The following is a 15,687-nucleotide window of genomic DNA, read 5'->3' on the forward strand; positions in this document are numbered from 1 at the left end:
AATCAAAATAATAGCACCAACCATTTCATTTTCCAGTTCATTTTACAGATGAGGAAACTGAGGCAAACAAGACTAAGGATTGCCCAGGGTTACATAGATACTACAAGTCTGAGGCTGTGACATGTGGGAGATGAATGGCTTAGAATTTGAGGAAGGTGATGAGCTGAAAAGGCCAAAGTTTTAGGTCACAGAATGGCTGCCATTCCTTTGATGTCAGAAGTTGGATGGGAGACAGGATAAAATTGTTGACAAAAGTCGAAGAATTTCTTTGAGGTTGAGAGGTGAACAAGAAAAGGATGCATCCCCTTTAATTTAATATTAAATTGAGACAATTATAGCTTCATTATGTATTTGCACAACAATTATTACTAAAAATTATGATAGTGAGAATTATTTGGAAGTGATAATGGGGAAGTAGAAGGGTGCTGGATCTTTTTCCTAGGCATCAGCCAGGGCATGTAAGAGACATGTTTTGTTTTGTTTTAATCTGGGGTTTGTTTTTAATTTGGTTTTAGTCCTTTCTTCTCTAGAGGGAACTTCTGAAGTTTAGAAGGTGATTTCAATGTACACCAATTTGTATATAAACACCTCTTGTAAAATTGTCTCACACTCAACATTGGAGAAGTTTGGAAGGGATGTAGTGCTTTCAGAGAAATTCAAGTATTGGGGCTGGGAGTAAAAAAGTATAAGAGAAATAGCTTGAGGATGAAGTGAGAGTCTGTAAACAACATAATGAGATTTGCAGAGGGCATAGTGGAGAGGAAGAGGAAGATATATATACTGTCAAGGGATAGGCTTGAGATAAATGATGATGAGGGAAAGATAGCTGATAAAAAAAAAATCATCTAGGTGGGTGAAAATTGCTAAGTGACAGGGATAAGGAAAGCTTTAATTTGGGGTCAGAAAGCCAAAGGGCAGTGAACTCCATCAAAAATTGACTCCTGATGTTCTTAGATACCTCACGATTTCCTGGAGTTGACTGGAAGTCCCAAAGACTATGCTAGCGTAAATCAATTTCTTATCTCTGTACCTTAATGTCTGGGCACTTGCCTGGACAGAATTTTTAACCCAATTGAGAACTGGTTCATTTTGCATTTCTCCCTCTCTTAAGTCAAACATCTTCCTGATTAATTGACATTATTAATTCTTGGCAATATCCTGTTTTCTTAAATTGTGCTAATATGCAATGTATGTCTTTATAATGTGTCTATAAATAGATAACAAATAATATAAAGATAAACTTATTTATATTATTTTCTGAGAAAACTACATGAGCGTGAGACCAACAGAGAACACAAATAGTCCTAGCCTTAAGTGTGAGCCTATATTAAAGTTCACTCAGTCTCTTTAAAGACCCAAGTAAGGACTTCAAAGGTTTGAGAAGTTATGAAAGAGAAGAACTGATGACAGTGGGAGGAACCTGGTACAAGACACTGTGATGGCTACAATACAAAGATTAGCCAATCAACAGATATGTTAAGTGCCTATTGGCTCCTATATATTCAATTATCCTGACTATTCTCAGATTTGTTGGTCCAGCCCTAAACTGTTTCCAGCTTTTCAGTCTTACATTTCCAATGATCTATTAGATATTTTCTTAATTCTTTCATTTTTTAATTAAAATTTCTTTAATTAATTAAATTAATTCTTAAAATTATCATGTCCAAAAGTGAGACTCATCAATTTTTCTTGTTTGAACCATTATATATTAAACATTATGATGAATGATATTGATACCTGTACAAAGAATGAAGCCATCTGAATCTGAAGGAGCTAAAATCCTCTTAGTATGAAATCTGATTCGTATAAATAAGAAACACATGAGCCACTTTGGGAGAAACAAAACTAACCACAAATGAAAGGCCTTGAGTACCAGACAGAGGAGTTTATATTTGACATGGAGGTAGGACCAGTTTTTGAGCAGAGAATCAACAATGGATTTGGTGTGTAAAGAAGGATTACTTCAGGAGTGGCATCTTTGTGCCTATTTTTATACATCATTGTCTTTGAAATTATTCCCTTGGTGAAAATGCTCCATGGATCAGGTAACATGGGGCCCCCTTAATTCTAGAGGATCATTCTGGATTTGGATCTTTTTGTTGGTTTTGTTCATAGATTTGGCCCTCCCACATTATATTTAAAAATCCTTCCTGAATCACTGTGTGTCTTTTCCCAATCTTTTCCCCCTCTCCTACCCGTCACCCCCACTTTTTGTAATTCTTGTCCCCCTAGGAAAGAACACTGCTATTCATTGTGACAGAATGGCCTATTTTAAGGACCAGCTGTTTGGGTAGAAGGTTGATGGCATTAATCCTCCATTCTCTTTTTGGTGACAATGCTGGCTGGCAGGCAGTCAGCAGGGAAGTTGAAGAAGAGATTTTCCAAAGAAAACATTCATCCTGGAAAGTAGCAGCCCATTATGAAGGTGAACAAAGCAAGTTCTGCTAGAGCGGTTTTCCACGAAAGCATGTTATGCTGCTTTGATTTCCTTTGCAAAATGAAAAGAACCCATCCCCTCCCAACAAAAAACCCAAGAAAAAAAAGTTGTTTTTTCTCCCACCCCTGCACTGCCCTGAAATTACTGATGACAGGGCTGCCTTTTGGGGACTTCATGAATCCAGGGCAGTGGGACTCAGTGTAATTTAATTTTAATAAGTGATCTTTGAGATTATTGTATTCATCTTGGCATTCTTGGCTCTTAACATTTCAGGATATTCATGGAAAGGAAAAGGAAGCCTCAGAAAACAGTAAGAGACAGTCCCCTTTTCTCTGTTTTGCTTCCTCATATATAGCTCCTAGTATGGCTGCCACAATGTGGATCTCAGGCCCACCCAATAACCATTAGATATTAAATACATTAGATATTAAATTTGTATTTGAAGATAAATCTATCCTGGCATTACTCCTTGCATCCTTTTATTCACTTATTTAGCTTTTCTTAAACTTTGAGGAAAGCAGCTGAGGAGAGGAAGTTCATTGCCCATCATCATTATCACTCTAAGTTATACTGATGATCATAGTGGTGGTAATAGTAATAGTAATAGTAGTGATGCCAGAAGCAGCAGCAGTAATAATAGTAGAAGTAGTAGTAGCAGTACCAACAACAGCAGCAGCAGTAGTAATAGTAGTACCAGTAGGAGTAGTAATAGTAATAGTAGCAATAGTAGGAGTACCCGCAGCAGCAGCAGTATTAGTAGTAATCGTAGTAGTGGTAGCTATACCAATAGCAGAGCAGCAATAGTAATAGTAGTAACAGTAGTAGTAGTAGTAGTAGTAGTAGTAGTAGTAGTAGTAGTAGTAGTAATAGTAGTGGTACCAGCAGCAGCAGTAGCAGCAGTAATATTAGTAGTAATCATAGTAGTGGTAGCTATACCAACAGCAGAGAAGCAATAGCAATAGTAGTACCAGTAGTAGTAGTAGTAATAGTATTAGTAGTAGTGGTAGTAGTGGTAGTAATAGTAGTAGTAGTACCACCACCAGCAGCAATAGTATTAGTAGTACCAGTAGTAGTAGTAGTAGTGGTGGTAGTGGTAGTAGTAGTAGTGGTAATAACAGTAGTAGTAGTAGTAGTAGTAGTAGTAGTAGTAGTAGCAGTAGTAGTGGTGATGGTGGTGGTGGTAGTAGTAGTAGTAGTAGTAACAGTAGTAGTAGTAGTAGTGGTAGTGGTAGTAATAGTAGTAGCACCAGTAGCAGCAACAGTAATAATGATAGTACCAGAAGTAATGGTAGCAGTAGTACTCGTAACAGTAGTAGTAGTGGAAGTAATAGTAGCAGCAGCAGCAATAATAGTAGTTGTAGTAGCTGTACCAGCAACAGCAGCAGCAGCAGTAGTAGTAATAAGCACTTTTATGATACTTTAAGGTGCAAAGAAGGAAAGAACGGAATATTTATTAAGAACTTACTATGTGCCAAACACTGGGGATAAATGTTCAAAGAAAACATCTGTTGCCTTTAAGGAGCTTACATTCTAAAGGGAAAAAAAGTCCTCGAATGATCATGTTCAAAAGGTTGTGGGAAGGGGGGGAATGCACACAGAGACATGGTGTAGGAATAGCCAGAAAGTGGTGGGGAGATTCAGGGCAGAGTTGCAGAAAACTTACTTATCTGAGGACAGAGTCCAAGGTTGAGTGGGACAAAAATGAGAGTGAAGGTTGAAATTTAAGCAACTTAGTAAAAAGGAAGATCGTGCATCTCATTTTATGGACTATGAGGCAGTGGTACACAATGCATAGAGTACTGGGTCTTGAATCAGGACCTCAGACGCTAGCTGTGTGATCCTTTGATAAGTGATTTTGCTAAATGAAAAGTCACTTTATCCTGTTTGCCTCAGTTTCCTCATCTGTAAAATAAGTTGAAAAAGAAATGACAAACCACTCCAGAATCTTTGCCAAGAAAACTCCAGTCCCTTGCAAGAGCTGGATTTGACTGAAAGTGATTAAACAACAACAACAGATGATTTCTACATCATTAATATCCTTTGAAATGGATTTTTGATCTCCAAGACAACTTGTCACCATTAACCAGATTATTGGTAAGAAGTGTCTGTCTTTGTAGATTGTATGAGGAAATTACTTTTATTGTCCAAAAGAACTCTCTGGGATTCTAAAATCAATTCAGTCACTCCACCATCAACTTCTGACTCATAGTGGGTAAAGCAGAAATTGTCAAAGTGAAAATTAGCTTCAGTTTGTAACATAAGTCAAGATTTTACGTACTCCCTTATATATGATTAGTGATTGTGTTCTTGGATTGACAATTGGGATTTAGTGGATGTTACACAACTTTGTCCCAGAAAAGAGGGATTCCTAATAAACATGTAGTATTCCTCCTGCCTGATTTTTCCTCAGCATCACAATTGGTCTGTTATTTTTAAATGAGTCACAAGTGAGCTTAATCGTGTGAACTAACCCCCATGCTATCGAAATATAATTGGGCAACAAGGACTTTGTATAGTTTGTATGAATTATAAATGTCTTATAGGCCTCTTTATTTATAAAACCATAGTAGGAAGAACATTTAAATGACCATGCTTTCCTTCAAAAATTATGACTTACCTAGTTGTTTCCTCACTTATTGAATGAGTCTGACCATTTTGGGATACAGATATATTTTCTACTCCTCCTCTTTATTAATATCACTAAACCATTTGTGTACATTTGACAGAAAAAGATAGAGAAGGTAAAATTCAGGAGCTTCCTTATGTAGTGCAAGGTCCTGAGTAGGTTTTAATAAAATGTAAAATTAAGCAAGAAACTACATTTTACTACTAGACCAGAATTCATTCATTCATTCATTCATTCACTCATTGATTCAGTAAGCATTTAAGTTACTACCATGTGCAAAACATTATTGTTCTAAATATGTATTTGTATTTATTTGTATATACCTACATATATGTATAGGGTTCTGAATTTTAAGCAGCATAGGTAAGAATATAAGATTTAAATCTTAATAAATTCTTCATAAAGGGTATATCAAAAATACTAAAGGTTTTCCTAGAGATATCTTAGCACAATGCCTACAACCACCTTTTTCTCTCAGTGTTTAATCTAAGAAATATAAATGTTTGTTTTTATCCCTGCCTTTATTCCTTCTAAGTATGCAGACATGTTTTCATAGGAGTACAATTACGGGGGGGAGGGAGGGGGATGTAAGCACATAGTGGGCTTATAAGCCCTCTATACACTGGGCTGTTTTTTTTCCAGAACTAGGAATCGATATGAATCAGTATGAGTTGTTTATCTGGCAGAGCAGGGGACATTCCGAGTTCAGAATGCCAATACCGTAAGGAACTCCTGATGTGCAATTGCTATAAGAATTTCAGATACCCCACTTCAAAAAATGCCCAGTTTTATCTGATTCCCAGGCCAGTTGGACCTCTTCTGTATAGTAAGGGAGCTCAAGTAAATCAAGTACTTAAGTCATTCATCATTTCATTTTCACACCTGGATCATAGTAGTTGCTTAATACATTTATTTTTTAACTTATTTATTTTGCTTGGCATTTCATCTCTTGCCATTGTACAATGTTTATTGAATTGAATTTTATATTTTACCATTGCTTAAATACCAATGGAATTTATAGATCATGTCCAAAATGTATATACATACACAAAGCATTCATAGGTGGATATATATACATATTTAAATGCTCATACCTACATATATGTATAGGCTTCTGAATTTTAAGCAGCATAGGTAAGAATATAAGATTTAAATCATAATAAATTCTTCACAAAGGGTATGTCAAAAATAATATGTATGTGTAGACGTAAGCAAATTTGTGATATGCATGTCTGTAATAATGCATAGTAAATAGATATACATCTATGTATGTCTACAGCATATAAATTTTGTATGTATGTATGCATGTGGGTATATACATGGATGCATTTATATATGGATATATGCATATGTGTGGTATATGTTTGTCTCTGTGTGTGTATTTGTCTAACTATGCCTTTGTATGTATAAACCGACATGTGGTGTAATGGGTAGAGAATTACTCTAAAATTCAAGAAGACCCACGGTCCAGTTTAGTCTAATAGTATTGACCCTGTGTAAACAATTTAAACTCTCAATATTCTAGGCAACTTTGAGATTATAAATTCCAGAAAATTTTTCTTATCTTGTTTATCAGTAGAAGGAGTTTCCTCTAGAATTCTGAAGACCAAAGAAATTATAGTCCTAATATGTATCTTTTTGTATATTGTACATATATAGATGTACACATGAATGTCTATATTTTGGTTAATTGATGAATGAAATCCAAGTCCATCTTTTCTACATCAAAAAGGAGATCTATTAATTCCATAATAGTTAGAAAAATAATATTATATAAAAATATAAAATGTAATATAAATAACATCATTGAGTTTGATGTTTGATAGCAAAATGTGATGTCTTTTTAAAAAAAAAATGATGTATTTCTTTTCTGGCTCTGTCTTGTGTTTCTAGAATTCTAACACATTTTTCCCTTCCTTGTTTTTTTTTTTTACTCCATACAAACTAGGCTTTTCATATCTTTTACATGACAACCCATCTCTTGCCATTGTACAAGTTGTTTTTCTATGTCTGGAATGCTCTTTCTCCTTATTGCTGCCTCTTCAAATCTTTAGCTTTCTTTAAATTGCAGCTGAAAAACAGTCTTCAATCTGAGGCTTTCTGGATTACCTCAACTTTGAATATCTCTCTGCCAAAAATTACACATCTGTTTTCACAAACTCATAAATATATACATTTCTTCACAGAATGTAAACTCCTTGAAAACAGCAATTGTTTTATATTTGTCTTTATATTCCCAGGTGCTAGAACATAATAGTTGCATTTAGGTATAATAGGTTTGCTTATGAATTGACTGATTTTTACTCCTTGAATCTGCATTTTTTTTTAATTTGGAAAACCATAGAGGATAGGTCAAAAAAGAGTAAGAAAATTTCTTGTTTTTTTGTGTTTGCTTATAATTCTTTTATTTGAAAAACAAAAGGCAGAGGGAAGGAATTATTTCACTATAATTGTAAAAGTAATGTAAATCAATTCAGTTCAACAAACATCAAGGTCCTACCATGTGCAAAGCATTTATAATGACTTCTTGGTTTATTTCTCTCCTAATTTTTATCTTTTTTACCTTATACCATTTTCTCCCCATCCCTACTCCCACCCTCACCCCCATAATTTCTTATTAACCAGTGGGCTGGAAAGTACAATGAGAATTTCATCCCTTACCCAGTGGCTTCCCAGAATTACCAGCCCTGCCCAGTTCCAGGGACTGAGTAAATCCTTTGATTAGCATTGGCATCTGAGTATGGGAATTGGCCCCAGGGATCCGGGATCCCAATCCCTCCCTCCCTTGTATACTCTTTGGAAGTGGTTGCCAAATTGGATCCAGCCAAACACTGTTGACCCTTGGTCTAAATAATGGATTGGGGGATTAAGGGCCTGGGAGTTCTAATCTTTTGCCCTCCTACTGATTCCTGCGACTTTGATCAGTACACTTGGTCTCTGGGTACTCCAGTTTTCACTAAGAAAATCTATACTATGCTAAGTGAGAAAAAGCTATTAGAGTTGCCTCTAAAATAAGGATTTGCATATACTCTCCAATACTCCATTGGATGCGGGTCACAGGGCAACATGCCTGCCCATGCTTTGGATTTTCATCCATATCTTGACATAAATTAGCTTTATGGAATCTGGGCTGGATCCTTTCCCAAAACTCTTATTAAATTGTTTTATTGAGAAAACCATACAGATCTTCCCAACAGAAAATCAACCAATCAACTACCACTTGCTAGACTTGTTATGTGCTTAATACTTTAATGTATATTCAAAGACATGCCATTTTCTTCACGGATATTCCTATTTCGTATAGAAACCCCTAATTCTGGGAAGGATAAATCCTACCTTTCTACATCCCCATTACTATTCTGATATTTATTGTTGCTATTTAGACTGGTGATTTCAAATAGAATAATAATAATGTTAATACTCTTATTACTATTAATAATAATAGCTAGCATTCATTTAAATTTTGTAAAGTATTTACAAACATTCCATCTGATCCTCTCAACAACACTGAGAGGTAGATGCTATCATTACCCAGATTTTACATTTGATGAAACTGAGCCTGATTAAGTCACATTTAGCTAGAAGGGTCCAAATCAGGTCCAGGGCTGCATCCATTGTGCCATTTACCTGGTTTCCCAGTGTGAATATTCCCTCTAACAAGGAAGATTAGAACTGGTCTGAAACTTAGCTGTAAACTTGATTATGATATTAAAAGATGAATCCATTTGACCAATGTCACAGAGGCAGCACATGTCAAGAGATTTAAGTCTGAATATTCTTCAATTGCTTGTCTCCTGGGCAGGGTCTTTAAGGCCCCTATTAGCTCTAGGCCTAGGCCACACTGCCTCTCAGCAGTAAAAGATAGGGTTTATATAGAGCCTGTGTGGTTTGCAGAGCCCTTTATACACATTATCTCATTGAGTCTTCCTGTGTCTCTTATCTACAAAAAAGGAAACTGAGGTTCGGAAGTATTAAGCCATTTGTTTAGCAAATGTCAGAGCTAGTATTTAAATCTAGACCCTTCTGATGTCAAATCCAAGAATCTTTATTATTTTGTCATGTCCTCCTTGAATAATTGGTGTTTATATAATAATAACAAAAATAACTCATATTTATGTTAGAGTTGGTTTGTAAAAAACTCATTTGTAGGGTAGCTACTGGATAAAGCACTGGAGTCAAGTGAACCATCTGGACTCAGATACTTCACAATTACTAACTGGGCAAGTCAACCCTCTCCCCCCCCAAAAAAGAGCCTCATTTGAACAAAAAAACATACTTCAACTAAACTAAAACCTTTTACCACAATATATCACTCTACTTATATCTTGTTCTTTAAACTAAGACATAGTGAGACAAGGACATTTTCACATTTTTCCTTTTTCTACTTCTTTTCTTCTGGACTTAATGGACTTTCTGGGAGCTAAAGACAGCAAATTGTATTGAGGGTAACAATAGATAAATTTATCTATTGATTTCTATACTGCTGAATTTAAAAAAATCTAGTAAATTTTTTCTTTTTCTTTTTCTTTTTTCTTTTTTTTCTTTTTTTTTTTTTTGCAATTGTTACTCATATTTGGGAAGTGAATTACTTAATTCCTTAAGTCTTTAATCATACATCTTCATCCTCTCCTTATCAATTGGGTCCTTCCTTTCCATCTTCAAACATGGCAAAGTGTACCCAAACCTAAAAAAACAAACGAACAAAAAAAACAAAGAAAAAAATCAAATCACTCTCTTCTTCTACCCCCTCAGGTACCTCCTCAAACCTTTGCAATTTGGTTTCCAGACTCATCACTTAACTAAAACTAGTCTCTCCAAAGTTATTAGTGATGTCTTAATAGTCAATCCAGATATCTTTTCTCAGTGGTTTTTGTGATACTCCTCTCTTCTAATTCACCTCTTGCCTCTCTGATTACTCCTCAGTCATGTTTGCTGGCTCATCATCCCCACCTCACCCCCCTGGCTCCTGGCTGTAGGCATTCACCAAAGCTCTGATCTTGGCTTCTCTTCCTGCATACTTTTGGGGAGCCCCGTCAGCTCTCGTGGATTTATTGTTCTCTTCCATGCCAAAAGTGCTGCTCAGATTTCTAAATCACCTCCACTATAGCCCCTTGCTTCAATCCTGCATCACCATTTGCCTAATGGACATTAGAAGGTAGATGTCCTAGAGACATCCTAAAATCAACATGGCTATAGCCAAACTCATTACTTTCCCTTTAAACCTTCCCTTCTTCTGAATGTCTCTATTTTTATCAAAGATAGCATCATCCTTCAAGTGTCTCAGGTTCTTAGTCTCACCATTATACTGGACTTCACCCTCTCCCTCACTTCATATATTGACTAGTCGCCATTTCTACCTTTACAACATCCCTTGAATTTGACCGTTTTCTCTGTATTCACCAAGTGGCCACTTTATTACAGTTTTTCCCCTCTTCTCTATATTACTGCAGCACACTTCGAATTCGTCTCCTTGTCTCAACACTCCTTACCCCAGTCCATCCTACACATCCTTGCCAGACAAGGATCTAACAATGTGACTTTTCTATTCCACTCATTCAGTGGCTTCCTTCCTATTGTGGCTAGTATAAAATGGGAACTCTTCTGCTTAGCTTTTAAAGCCATCCTCAATTTGATCTCAACTTATCTTTCCACCTTCACTTTCCACATCACTTGCCTTCTTGTATGCTGTAAACTGCCTCTGCTCCTTACAAGACACTCTTCCCTTAATCTATACCCTGGCAGTGGCCATCTGGCCTGCAAAGAAGTCCCTCCATCCTTACTGCTGTCTCATGGCATCCATCTGCTGTAAAGGTTCAGTTCAAGGATCATCTTCTGCATGAAGCCTTCAAAATCTCCTAACTGCTCGTGTCTTCCCTCCCAAACTATGATGCATCTAACTACTTTGTGTAGTGAGACTTTGTGTCCCAAATGTCTCAGTGCTTTTAAACTTTAGGAGTTTGAAACAGCATGGAGACATCAGAGAAATCCTGAATGTTTGTTTTTAATTATATATTCATGTCCCACATGCATATAAATACACAGTTGACAAATATATATACATGCACATGCATATTAACAAAGAATGAACTCATGTATAGACATACATATGCATATATATTGCAGATGCCTATATGTATATAGTATATACACACATATTTATGTATACATATGAATGTGATACATTAAATATATAATATTATTAATATATAGGCACTTGCATATTATTTATTATTAATTACTATTAGTATATTTTAATTCATTTTAAACATAAATTAATATAATATATAATATGTAATACAAGTATATATACAAATATATATTTTATATATATATATACATATATATGTATATATATATATATATATATATATATACACATACAAATGTATATATAGACACAAGAATGTATGCATGTAAATCTACATACTGGTCTCCCCCATTCAAATGTTTCATTCTTTGTCTTCTTATTCCCAGAATCTGACACAGGGCCTAGCCCCTCTCCAATGGGGAATAGCAACTAATCCATTCCCTCCCTCAGTGAGCTATTCTCTATCTCCAGCATAGTCCTCTCCAGTGACCTTTACACATATTTCTATAAGCTCCTGGGATCTTCCTAGATCATCCTGGAAATTCCATTGATCATTATCATGGACCACATTCCTCTAGTATAAAATACAAATCTTTATGTCTGGCTTCATTTCACCTTTCTAGTTATGTGGCTTTGCTCTACATTTACTCAACCTTACTGGTTTAAAAACTGTTGTTCAAAAATGGAATATCATCTCCCACATCTATGTTTTTGTAAGTGCTATGTCCACCATGAACTTCTTTCCTCGCTTTCCTTGTTTGAATTTTTATTTTTAGCCTCTTTTAAGGCTAAAAGCCTTTTTATCTTATCAGCACATTTTATCTTCCACAAGAAAACTTTTTTCTATTCTCCTTAGTTGTTGATTTTCTTCAAATTACATTGTATTCACTGATTTGTTTACAGGCTTTATTCTCCAGTAGATTGTAAACTCATTGAAAGCTCACTTTGGCATAACAGACCCTTTTATCTTTTTACAAATCTTATTGCTAATTTAATTTTATATTTTATTTATTTATTTTTATCATTTTAAAATTAAAATTTAATTTGATTTATTAAGTTCATTTAATTTATTGAATTAGTTTGTTATTTATTATTTATTAAATTAAAATTGTAATTTAATATATTTATTATTTATTATCTTTACATTCTCCAGTACCTAGAACTGTGCTATATACATAGCACATAAGCATCTATGCTTATTAAATTGACTTGAATCATCTTCAAACTTTTTAGATTTGCTTTCTCTAACTTAAAACATGTGGATATAGCATTGTATTACTGATTTTTTTTTTTTTTTTTTTTACACATGGAATCTTTGTATTGCTAGTGTTCTGCTTGGTTACTTTTATTCATGTATTTATTATTCATGCATGGGGGGCATTGGGGGGAGAGTTCCTGGGAGGGAAAGGATACTTGAATTGTCTCCCTTTGAAAAGTTTCCATTTCTTACTCAGTTCTCTGGCCTAAGAGGGTTTAGAATGGATCCAGGTGACTTTTTGGAGGTGTCTGAGGGCAATTCAGCGAGTCTGTGTTTAGGACTCTGCCTGAATGAGTGAAGATGTATTTTTGGGCTTGACCGCTTGCCCTTTTAAGTAGATAAAAAATGAAGATTACTGTGTGCTCTGTGTATGTAAACATCTCAGTTCCTGAATCATCCTGGTAAAATGTATACTATAGTACAGTGTGTACATTACAGGCTTCCTAAGTCTTGGGGGAAGAATGCAATCTGGAATTTTCATCTCAGAACCTTAAGCCTGGGAGGGATGTCTGGCTGAGGTCACCTCCCTCCTCAGTTTTTATAGAAGGACCCCTGAGACTCAGAGAAACAAATCCTGGATTGCAATTCCTCATTTATAGTCAGACTTCTGGAGGAAGAAGTTTGATTTCATTTTTTGAGGGAGAGTTTTAGGTCTATATAGATAAAGCTTATAGCTATTTACACACCTGATAATTAGCTCACAGCTTAGTAAACTATAATATAATATGTAGTTTTTAACTAGACTCTAGTTTCTAACTATTCTCTAGAATCTCAGAATTTGTTTTGTGATTGATTTAAAAAAGAAGTAGCCCTCAATTTTGCTTGTTTTAGTATGGCCTGGGTGAGCCAGATCAGATGTGGGGAAATTATGGAACGGAGAAGAGCAAATATTATTTTGTCCTTGACTTTTTGGGGCTGTGTTAAACCACACTTCTGTTAAGACCTGGATATGACAAGGTCACTTGCTTCCTCAAATTTTCACTGGCTCCCTATTTCCTCTAGATCAATTACAAACTTCAGAACTGACATTTAGATCATCTGACTTTTCCCTATTTTTAGAGTCTTTATTCCCTATTATTACAACCTTATTATTTCCTCATTCATTCTCCTGTTCCAGCCAAATTAGCCTCCTTCTATTCCCTGTAGTTTTATCTTCCACCTCTCCCTTCTGTTTATCAGCATAAACTGTTTCCTCTGCATAGCTTCTCTCCATTTTTCAGAATACAATACTTTCCCACACTTCAAATGTGGGATCTATAAAAATCTTCCCTTTGACCTTTTTATAATTCAACAATTCCAATTTGCTAATATATATATATATATATATATATATATATATATACACACACACACATATATGTATGTATATATGTATATGTATAGATGTATGTGTGTGTATGTATATATATTAGCAAATTGGATATATATGTGTATGTGTATGTGTATGTATACATACACATACACATATATATCCAATAATATATATATATGTATATATTCCTCCTCTCTGAAGCCTTTCCTCACCCATCCATCTGCTAGTGCCTTCCTTCTCAATAGCACTTTATATTATACTGATCTGTATGCATGCTTTCAAAGGCAATGAGCCAGTCTGTAAAGCAAACTGGCTCCAGATCAAAGGACCTGAGTTCAAATATTTCTCCTGATGCTTTCTAGCTGTATGATTTTAGGGAAGTCACTTAACACCAAAGGCCCTAAGTTTCCTTTTTTATAAAATTTATATAATATATATGTATATAATATATATGTGTACTATATTAATATTAATTAATTAATGATATTAATAAATTAAATATAATACATGCATATACACATACATATAACTACCTACATATACATATAATATACACACATATACACATATGCATATATACATATACATGTGTAATATATAATATATATGTTTGTGTGTGTGTATATACATATATATGTGTGTATGTGTATATATATATATATATATATATATATATATATATATATATACCTCAAGAGATATGTTATCCTATATATATAGGATAACATGTCTTTTGAGGTCCCTTTCAGGTCTACAGGTATGATCCTCTCACCACCCCATCCCACTAGAATATAAACTCATTAAAGGCAAAGCCCTTTTGTTTTGTTTAGTTTTCTTTTATCTTTCCCTCCTCTTTGTCTCCCTTTCCTTTGAGCCTAAAAGATGCTTGATAAGGCTTGTTGAATGAATGAATGAACAACTACTACCTTCTTTCTGCCTCCCATCTTTCTCATTCAGCCAAGGAATATCTGGAAACCGAGATGGCCATGCTGTGTTTAACGTTTTGTTTTGTTTTTCCTGGGAGAGAAGCAAATGAAGGATGTCTTTTAGAGCCTCCTGTTATCTATTGCCAAGTACCTCTCCGGAGCAAAGTGCAAATACTTTTCCCCCTCTCCGGTGAAAGTCAGCAATCAAAAAATGAATATTAAAAGTGAAACAAAGCCTTGTTGTGTGGGGCTCCCACGTTAACAGGAGGGCATTGGATCAAAGCCTGTGAGCTCACTCACTTCATCCAGAAACAGGTCAGGCCAGCCCAGGTAATTCAGGAAGCAGCCCCATAATTATTCACAGCAGAGAGCAGGTAGTGTCCGATTACACTACTCCAGTTGAAAGTCAGAAGGTCAAAGCTTACACCATAACCGACGCAGCTGGAAAGAGTCGGGGGCCCCCAGTTAAAGAGAAATAGGAAAATGGGAGAGAACGAAGCCAGTTTACCTAATACCTCGGTCCAAGGTAAGCGTGGGGCTGCGAGCTTTGAAATGCTGGAGAGCCGGAACTTTAGCCGGGGCCGTTTAGAGCGTGTGGGCAGCCCTGCCCGGGGAGGTGGGGAAAGTGGGGAAAGTGGGGACGGCTCCAGCGGCAGCGCACACCTGTCATGAGCGCCAGCCTGGCCAACCCTCAGGAATGCCATGTGCGCCGGGAAGAGAGGCAGCCTTTATGTGCAACGCCCGCTGGGATTCCGGACAACTTTTGACGTTCACCTGAGAACTCTGCAAGCGTCTGTCACTCCATCCACGTGGGGCTTATTGCCACCTCTGACAAAATAGCCCTCTTCGTCTTGTGTAATACCAAGCGACCTTAGAGTTTATTTATAATCTGTGACTATATTTGCGCATCACTTTTTTTTTTTTCTGGAAGTTAGGGGATGCCGAGCAATGTGTCCTCATCTGGGACAGTAGCACAAAGGGAGGAGAAACAGGTGCTTAGGAGATTTGTGGAGAGTTGGTTAGAAAATGAATTTTCCTCG

General features: G+C 35.8%; 1 protein-coding gene across 4 annotated transcripts in view; it reads left to right on the forward strand.

The window, feature by feature from the left end:
- NAALADL2 (N-acetylated alpha-linked acidic dipeptidase like 2) overlaps positions 1–15,687 on the forward strand; it is a 1,183,950-nt gene that overhangs the window by 232,211 nt on the left and 936,052 nt on the right. The window contains exon 1 of one of the 4 annotated variants that reach the window (XM_031957678.1): positions 14,708–15,173. The exons of the other annotated variants lie outside the window; for them this stretch is intronic. Coding sequence (XP_031813538.1) covers positions 15,131–15,173 — 43 coding nt within the window. The 5' untranslated portion in view covers positions 14,708–15,130. Of the gene's footprint in view, positions 1–14,707; positions 15,174–15,687 lie in introns of those variants that run through there. 4 annotated transcript variants of the gene reach the window in all.

The sequence above is a fragment of the Sarcophilus harrisii genome, chromosome 3 (genome assembly GCF_902635505.1).
Source record: "Sarcophilus harrisii chromosome 3, mSarHar1.11, whole genome shotgun sequence".
NCBI classification, from domain to species: Eukaryota; Metazoa; Chordata; class Mammalia; order Dasyuromorphia; family Dasyuridae; genus Sarcophilus; species Sarcophilus harrisii.